This window comes from Myripristis murdjan, chromosome 5 (assembly GCF_902150065.1).
Source record: "Myripristis murdjan chromosome 5, fMyrMur1.1, whole genome shotgun sequence".
NCBI classification, from domain to species: Eukaryota; Metazoa; Chordata; class Actinopteri; order Holocentriformes; family Holocentridae; genus Myripristis; species Myripristis murdjan.
Window position 1 is genome coordinate 21257894 of NC_043984.1, and position 9136 is coordinate 21267029.

General features: G+C 40.4%; 1 protein-coding gene across 1 annotated transcript; it reads left to right on the forward strand.

The window, feature by feature from the left end:
- The first annotated feature begins 395 nt into the window (after positions 1-395).
- Positions 396-7004, forward strand: cdk2 (cyclin dependent kinase 2). Its single transcript, XM_030050936.1, has 7 exons — positions 396-1127; positions 2115-2192; positions 2303-2423; positions 2607-2777; positions 3101-3202; positions 3336-3539; positions 5899-7004. The coding sequence occupies exons 1-7, from the start codon at positions 1012-1014 to the stop codon at positions 6001-6003; spliced, it is 897 nt and encodes a 298-aa protein (XP_029906796.1). The 5' UTR covers positions 396-1011; the 3' UTR covers positions 6004-7004.
- Positions 7005-9136: the final 2132 nt, after the last annotated feature.

Consider the following 9136-nt stretch of genomic DNA (forward strand, 5'->3'; position numbering starts at 1 on the left):
CAGTTTCATGTAACAGAGTAGAGCTATATGGGGTACAATAGAAGTTTCTGGGATGATACCCACCAGTGTTTGAAAACTCAGATACTTGTCATAATGAATTTATAATCTTTGATGCTGTAATGGAAGACAGAAGGGCTTCATTATTGAGAAACATTATACTTTTGATATTTTCTTTATTCATAAAGAAGAAAAGTAGGCCTATAGGAAGTCCTGTATGAACTTTTCATATCACACAAGAGGGAAACCTCATAGATGTAACACTATCTACAACATTGATTGATTGATTGATTGATTGATTGATTGATTGATTGATGTACATTATGGGAAGCGCTTCCATCTGCGACGTCAATAGTGTGCGACAGTGGACGTCTTTTGCCACGTGACACCTCGGCGGTCTCGGATGCCCGATTCCCATCTCGAGACGTGCCTTGATCTCAGGGAATTGCACTGAACACTACGGGATTAAGAATTTGACACTTGATTGACAGCTTTTTAAAAAAAATTAAATATCTAATTCGGTCAACGGCATCGCCCCTTATTTAAAAAAGCGAATGCCAATGTGATATACAGGATTTTGGACGGAGAAGCGACAAAAAACTATATGTCACCGCCCCACCTGGCCAAGTCGGTGTGTGAGAAACAGAAAAACGAACGCTCCCCGGCGAACGCGGGAAACCCTGATGGTTCTGTGTTTTTTGCCGTGGCGAGCCGCGCTAACCCAGAGATGTTTTGTTATCACTGTGTTGTTAGCAAATGACTCCGTACCACTGTGCTTTTTCCCTCGAGTCTGTACTTGTAGACATTCTTGTAAACATTTTGTGCCGGTTGTAGTGCACTTCGATCGACAGGGTTTGTCCAGACGGTCGGTTAATTGTACGTCTGCGGGTTTCTCCGTGTGCCGGGCAAACTGTTTGTGTTCGTGGCTGCAGAGCCGACTCGGTGCAGCACAAAGGAGCTAACCGTCAACACCAACTGTCAGTTTACCGGCTCGCCTCGGCTAGTCTTACCCAAATGGAGTCGTTTCAGAAGGTGGAGAAGATAGGGGAGGGCACGTACGGAGTGGTGTACAAGGCGAAGAACAAAGTCACGGGAGAAACTGTTGCTTTGAAGAAAATCAGGCTCGACACGTAAGTCCGTAGGCTGCGCATCAGCTGGATGCGATGCGGGGCTAAGCTAACGTTAACGTCGCTAACGGTTAGATGTGGCGTCTGTAAACCCGCTTCACGACTCTGTTGGCTCTGTGAGGGGAGTTTTGTTTTGTTGAATTTTTAGGGCCCGAGCACTGGAACAGTGCGAAGCCCTATTGTTTTTGGTTTGTGTGTTTGTGTGTTGGAGGAGGGAGGGGTGGAGGTGCTATTTTCTTTGGCCAGATGTTTCATTATGTCCGTCTGTGATTTAAACATTTAATTCATACGATTTCCTCCAACGTACAACATTTGGAAAGTAGCTATTTTTTTTCTTCACCCGCACCATTTTAACGTTACTTTCAAAGTATAAGTTAATCCTTTAACATAATGGATATTAAAGCATTCTCAGACCATGGTTAGTTACCCGGTAGAGTGGCTAGGAAAATAGAAAACAGGTATATTCACGTTTCCTTTTGACAGATGTTTGCAGTCTTATTGCAGTGGTCATAAAATATACAGTCTCTTCATGTACTGTTGGTGGTTGGCTGATTGCTAGCTGTAGGATAAATAGCATCAGCAGCATATGATGGATTGCTGATGTTTAGTGTTGCTTATTGTGCAGTTGTGACCAACCTTTCCTCAGCAGCAAACACTGAAACAAGGTGATGTTTGTTTACACATCATAGTGTGTTTCTGGATATAGACAGCCAATGTGGAGTTGTGGTGATGAGTCCCACAAGTTTGTCATCCCAATGGTCAAGATAATAAAAGCGAACACAGTAAAATTAACGTAAAAAAATTAAATAAAATATTAATATTGGTAAAATGCAAGCTCTCTTAATTCCACAGCCAAAGAGAAATAAACATAAGCTGACAATAACATGACAATAAAAGATAATTAAAATTGCTATAAGCTGGGGATTGCTTGTGACCTAGTTATTGAACTTTGATATTGTATCCAGTAAATCTGCCATGTCTTTATTTCAGTGAAACCGAGGGTGTACCAAGCACAGCCATTCGCGAGATTTCACTACTCAAAGAACTCAGCCACCCAAATATTGTCAAGTAAGATACCGTTTTCACTAATATCCACCTGCAAGATTACCACATTACTTAAACACTGTCATTTATTTGTTTATGCAACATTGAGATAATCCTCCTCTGAAATCTTCCAGGCTGCGTGATGTCATCCACACCGAGAACAAGCTCTATCTTGTTTTTGAGTTCCTCCATCAGGACTTAAAGAAGTTCATGGACTCCTCCTCTGTCACTGGCATCCCTCTGCCTCTGGTTAAGGTAAACAAAACATGGTCTGCATTGCAAAGCATATTTGTTTGGGTATCTCACAAACATATCTTCAGTCTATAATAGATTGTGACATAAGTACATAGATATATTTGTAACTCAAGAATGAGAGCGGACTCACTGGAGAAGTTTTATGCATTTCAGTGTGTGTTTCTCACCCACTTGTGTCTGCAGAGTTACCTCTTCCAGCTGCTGCAAGGCTTGGCCTTCTGCCATTCTCACAGGGTTCTTCATCGAGACCTGAAGCCCCAGAACCTCCTCATCAACGCCCAGGGTGAGATCAAGTTGGCTGACTTTGGCCTGGCAAGGGCCTTTGGGGTGCCTGTCCGCACATACACTCACGAGGTAAGGGTTAAAGCTGCCGTGCTCATCCATGTCACTAGGTTTCTCAGAAACATATAAATAACATATACATAAAGGCACAGGTCACCATTAGTCTGACTCAGTAGTACTAAATGCATGCAAATGGAAGGAAGTGCTTAAAAAGTCTGAGACAGAGAGAGATTTTTTTACAGTGTTTGTGCACATGGGAGTAAATGTAGCAGTGCAGTGAGATGGAAAGAAGTCCAGGAAGTTAGATTAATTCAGCAGATTTTCTGTTTGGATCATTGTTCCTTATGTATGAGAAATTGTGGTTTCTCACATACTACCTTTATAATGTTTTTCAGGTGGTAACTCTTTGGTACCGGGCACCAGAAATTCTCCTGGGCTGCAAATACTACTCCACAGCTGTAGACATCTGGAGCTTGGGGTGTATCTTTGCTGAAATGGTAATGCAGTCACTTACCTAAAAATTTAAGCTCCATTAAAGTAAAGTGAAACATTACAGTGAATTAAAGTAGCCCATGCATAATGGATGCATAATGGACAAATAGTATAACCTCCCTGTTTGTTGTTGTCCAGATCACCAGGAGGGCATTATTCCCAGGAGATTCCGAGATTGACCAGCTATTCCGAATATTCCGCACCTTGGGCACCCCTGATGAGACTGTCTGGCCAGGGGTCACATCCATGCCTGACTATAAGCCATCCTTCCCCAAGTGGGCCCGGCAGGACCTATCCAAAGTGGTGCCTCTTCTGGATGAAGATGGGAGGGAACTGCTCGGGGTGAGAACATTGTTTTTTCCCTTGTTCTTATATATACAGCATATTGTGTGGTTCATTGTTTTGTTTTGGGCTCCTTTTTTCAATTTCACATAGGGTACACCAGGAATTTGTAGCTGAAAACTCCTCAGGTTCCTACAGAGTGTAGGGCCATTTTTCTTCCCATGGTATTGCTATTGCCAGCACAACTACTTTGTCTTTGTAACTTCTTCGGTCTTTAGTTCTAATTGTTGATCTTACCGTGCATTTCCTGACACACTCATCAGGGTTCCAAGGTGCCCCCATTTTCATCGCAGTGGTTGAAATTTTAGCAGGACTGTGTGTGTGTGTGTGTGTGTGTGTGTGTGTATGCACGTGCGTGTGTGTGCATGTATGTGTTTGTAGCGTTACTACCACCACCACACACACACGCACACACACACACACACACACAGAGCGTTTCAGGTGTCTGTACAACAGTGTTGTACATTGTAACCCCAATAGCTGTAGTGTAAGCAGAAAAAAGACATGCAACAAATAGTTGTTATTCAGATATGACTAATAAAATATAATTCAATAAGTATCTATAGGGCCCAAACTATGGAAGCTGTTGTTATTTATTTTCTGTTTTATATTTTCATGATAATTTCTCTTTTTTAAAGCCATATTTTCCTGTGGATGTTTACATCAATCAATCAATTTACATAATGTGTTTAGAACTTACCACCGTGTATGAGAACTCAGAGAAAAGATGAGAAGAGAGAAGACTTAAAGTTATAATTGTGGTGCCAAAAGGGGCAGTGAAAAATTTTTGGGTGCACCTAAACTATGTGTAGTGCAACCGAGTCAAAAACTCAGTCTGTGCTCTGGAGCCCTGCTCATTACCAGCCAGTTTGGGTCCACAGAGACGGGGTTAAATTTCTGACGGTCTCAGAAATTTTGTGTACACAGTATGACAACATGACTTCTTCTATGACCCACGTCTACAATGCACTCCTGATAGTGGAGGTCTTAAGCCAAATCCTGTTGGGTCTGAGTGCCACTGCAGACCTCTTGTTTTTCTGTGTTTTATCGTCATGATTCACCAGGCAGCTCAATCAAACAATCTGACAAACAACAAACTTCAAATCATACATTCTGACACATATTGCAGTCAAGATTTCAGCAGCTTCAGGAAACTCATGTCATACATTGTGACATGCGATCTTGTAAGATTGCTGTTGTCGCATTGTTTGCTGCCAGCTCAATTCTCACTGGCAAGGCATCACGTAAACACTCATTTTACAGTAAACTTGAAAAAATAAGCTTGCTTAAAAAAATCAATCTTCTAGGAAGTGCTGTATTATTATATTGACGATTTGTTTGTTATATTCACTGGCAGTCATGTGCACCTTCAGTCAGGCTCCATATCACTGTTAACCAATGTACGCATGCTATTGCATATTCACACACTGCCGGCACATGGATGACACGGTGGCACACTTGTAATGCTAAAAGAACATAAGCCTATGAAGAGCACCATCTTTTCTATAAATAAGTTAACACAACCAAAACATAGTTTGCACTGTCGCCTCACAGCAAGAAGGTTGTATGTATGAATCTCAACTCTGGTTCTTTCTGTGTGGAGTTTGGATGTCCCTCTGTTTCTATGGGTTTCCTTCAGGTGTTTGGTTTCCTCCCACAAAGACATGCATGTCAGGTGAAGTGGAGACTTTAATTTGCCCATTGACAGTGTGTAATAGTGTTTGTCTGTATATTGACCCTGTGATCTCTGTGATGGACTGGGGCCCTGTCCAGGGTGCCTGCCTTCTGCCTAATGCATGCTGGGATAGGCTGTAGCTGCCTGGACTGTAGTTAGGAATAAGATGATATGAACAACCAAGAAAACCCAAAGGCCACAGAGCCACATCATTTTTTTTTTTTTTTTAAAGATAATTTTTTTTCAGCATTTCTGCTTTATTTGACAGTCACAGTGGAGATAGACAGGAAAGGCAGGGGAGAGAGAGGGGATGACATGCAGCAAAGGACCTGAGGTCGGCTTCGAACCCCGGTCGTTGCAGTCGGGACTGATCGGGACTAATTGATATAATTTGGCCTGTTAACCTGACCTTTATCATTTTGCCAGAGACGTCTGTGTGCAGGTGGAAGTCATGTTAATAGCGGTGGTGGTGGTGCAGTGGGTATCAGTGAGAAAGATAGCTGTACAATGTTCTCACATGTGATGGAACTTGCCCTTAATTTAAACTGCAGCCCCATTGATTATGCAAATAAAGGTGTGATAAAGAAAATGAACCAAAAAAACAAGAACTGGTATTTCTGTCTTTGACTTGTGTCTCTCTTTGAATGATTACATCTGTGTTTTGTCTTTTTTTTTTTCTTACAGCAAATGTTAAATTATGACCCAAACAAGAGGTTATCTGCCAAAAATGCCCTCGTACATCGGTTCTTCCGTGACGTCACGATGCCAGTTCCTCATCTGCGGCTCTAAGTCATAAAATATGTTGAACAATCTGAGCAATAAGGACCTCCTGAGCCTCGTTTCAATTCCCTGATTGGACTGGAAAAGAAAATGGGAACACTATGGGACATTTTGGTTCCTTTAATTGATCGCTCATAATACTTAAAACCAGTTGTCCAGAAGATTCCAGAACAATTTTGCTGTTTTTCAGGCCTAAAGTTCAGAATATTTACAGATATATAACCAAAATTCTTATGTGTCATTATTCTACATATTCATGTGCAGCTTCCATCTTTGAATGAAGATGATTTGTGATTTGGATGATCCTCTTGACACAAGTGCAATTCAGATTGACATGCATTTAAGGAGAGCATTTCCTGATTTGATTAAATGGTATGTGGAGTTTAGGAAGTCCAAATTCATAAAGCCAAACAGTAAGCTAGAATTGAGTACAATTGAATGGATTTGGTGGGACAGTGCAGATACACTCAGAAAATATCAGGTATCCTGTCCAAATGTGGCCAGCACATTGTTCTAGATCGTGTAAGAAAGGCTGCAGCTAATGAACGAGTGAATGAAGGGTCTTGTCACCTGGTTCCACAAAGCAGACTGGTGATCACCAGCAGATTGTCGCACATACAAGACAATTATTGCTAAAAGCTGATCAGAATCTGATCTAGGTCTTTGCAGTTAAACTCAAAACTTGGGTCTGATATTTTTACTTGTAATTCTAAAAATGTGGCATGTATACTGTATATCTCTGGCCTTGTAATAAACACCACAGAAACTATAACATTCAGCTTCTCATGCAGGATTACACTGCAAACTAATGTTCTGTCCTGTTACTCTGCTTTGTATGTACAGTTTAGATAAACAAATATTTTTTGTTCATTTGTAATGCAGATTTTATAAAATCTATGTGCAGTTTGCGTCTTTCTTACTCTAGATCTTAACCAAACTTTATTGGACCACTTTTATGAATGTTGTCTATTTGCAAATTAAAAAAAAAAATAAAGTTGTTTAAATCACTGTTACTGTTTTTGGATGTACACTACCATAATATTTACAGTCAGCTGGCAGGATGTTTCTCATTGTCCTCTTGTCATGCAGTATGTGCCAGTGATGCTTCTTAAATACAGTCAGTAGGGGGCGGCAGTCTTACAGAAAAGACAGGGTTGTGAATGATGGTTTCTCAAGCTCTGGCGCCAACAAAACAATTGTGTCAAACTGTTTTTGAGACTGCTCAGTCTGTGTGAGGTGTTAGCTCTATTACGTGAATCAGATTAGCTCTGCACTTTGACAATCTCTGGCTTCAACTGGTGAATTAAATTAATGCACACCAACTCATTAATACACATTCTCTCTACTGAACATGCACATTAAAGTGCATCATTGGCACTGCATCTGACACTTTAATAAGATGCAACAGTTTATTTAACCTGGAGTATTCATAATGCCCATGGTGTAATTTTCTTCCAAACTTGAAATGGTATGACCATAGGAATCTGCTGTGATGGTATGTTGCAAGAAAGCAATACAGATACCAAAAAAACTGGAGAAACTCATTTGTGTTAGTATGATGTGAATTGACATCATTGATGGAGTGTTTTTAGTTGAATGTGCCTGATTTCATTTGGAGTCGTAGATCAAGTTATATGAAGAGAAATACATGGCAGCTTCTGTGCTAACTGGCAGTAGGAATAATGTCTGAGTGCTTGGAAAGTAGAGTTTAGGTGTTCTCAAGACAATAATGGACTATGTATTTAAATTTGATTAAAACCAGACCCTGGCAAAGCCATGGGTGACCTTTTAAAATGCATTCACCAAGTTTACCAAATGAAAGGGTAAGCTAAATTTTGGGACACAAAACTTCATACTGCCATTAATGAATGAGATGTTTTATTTTAGTAGTGGAGCTCACTGGTGAGCTTTAAGGGTGTGGTGACCCTTGTAATTGCATGGGTTAGTTAATATTCTTTGGCTATTTCTTCTTGCTGGAGCATTATCAGTTATAAGGTGACTCATTTTGAGTTTGAGTTGAGTGTTTTCATTTTAGTTACAGTGTTGAAGTGAATTAATCATTTATTGAATACAGATTTAAAGGGTTACTAAAGACGCACACCCTGTCACCCCACCCCACTATTGTAAACATACAAGAGGACTGAAAAGATTAAAAGCTTTTTTGTGGTCTTGCTTCATAGTGGGTGAACTTGCAGATTGCTTTAGCTCACAGGGGCACAGATTTTGCTTTAAATCCCAATCAGTGGAGGTTGGCAGAGCCAGGGCTCTGGACGGAGGTCAAGTGGCTCCTGTTCTTGCATCCACTTCTAATCATGTATATCTTTAATTTTAGGGACAGGCATGATGTCCCCATTGAGGTTAAGGTTAAGGTTACTGGTATAGGTTTATCATATTTTTGTTTTACAGTAACATAATTAATGTCTTTGTAGTTGGATCACAAACTAACAACCTTGGCAGAGTTGTTTCATATTAGTGATGAGTTGTGTGTGCTGGGCAGAGCATGGCAGTGGTGTAAGACTCGCTACACTACGCACCTCCCAGGTGTGAATGTGTGCATGACTCATTCACATTCTTCACCCACATTTTCCCAGTCAGTCTGGAGATTCAAACCAACAACCTTTCAGTCACAAAACCATGTTGAGCTTCTCAAGCACCGAGCTCAGCACTGTCTCTAATGTAGTCACTATACGCGGGAAATACAATTGCATCTGTCAAATCCAAGGTAACAATTTACTTATTTACTGTTCACATAAGTAAATCATTAGTTTGAAAGAAGTGCTCATTAACAGGCATGTAAATAAATAAGATTTGAAAGAAATACATTTGTGGAAAAATGACATAATGGTGATTTAATTTTAGCTCATGAAACATGGAACCAAAGCTTAACATGTTGTGTTGATATTTTCATTCAGTATACATTGAGTCAGGCATCATGTATTTGAGAACTCACTGCCTGCTAAAGTCCAAAAAGAACAAGGAAAGGAAAAACATTAATTACCAACATGTCACAGCTCAGATGAAGCACTGAGGTCAGCGGTTTTAAAAAGTATGTGATATTTACCTAAAAATACACTGTAACAACTTGTTGTTGAAGTTACATAAAAGGAAATTCAGCAATTCTCCATGATTCAACTGCCTGGCA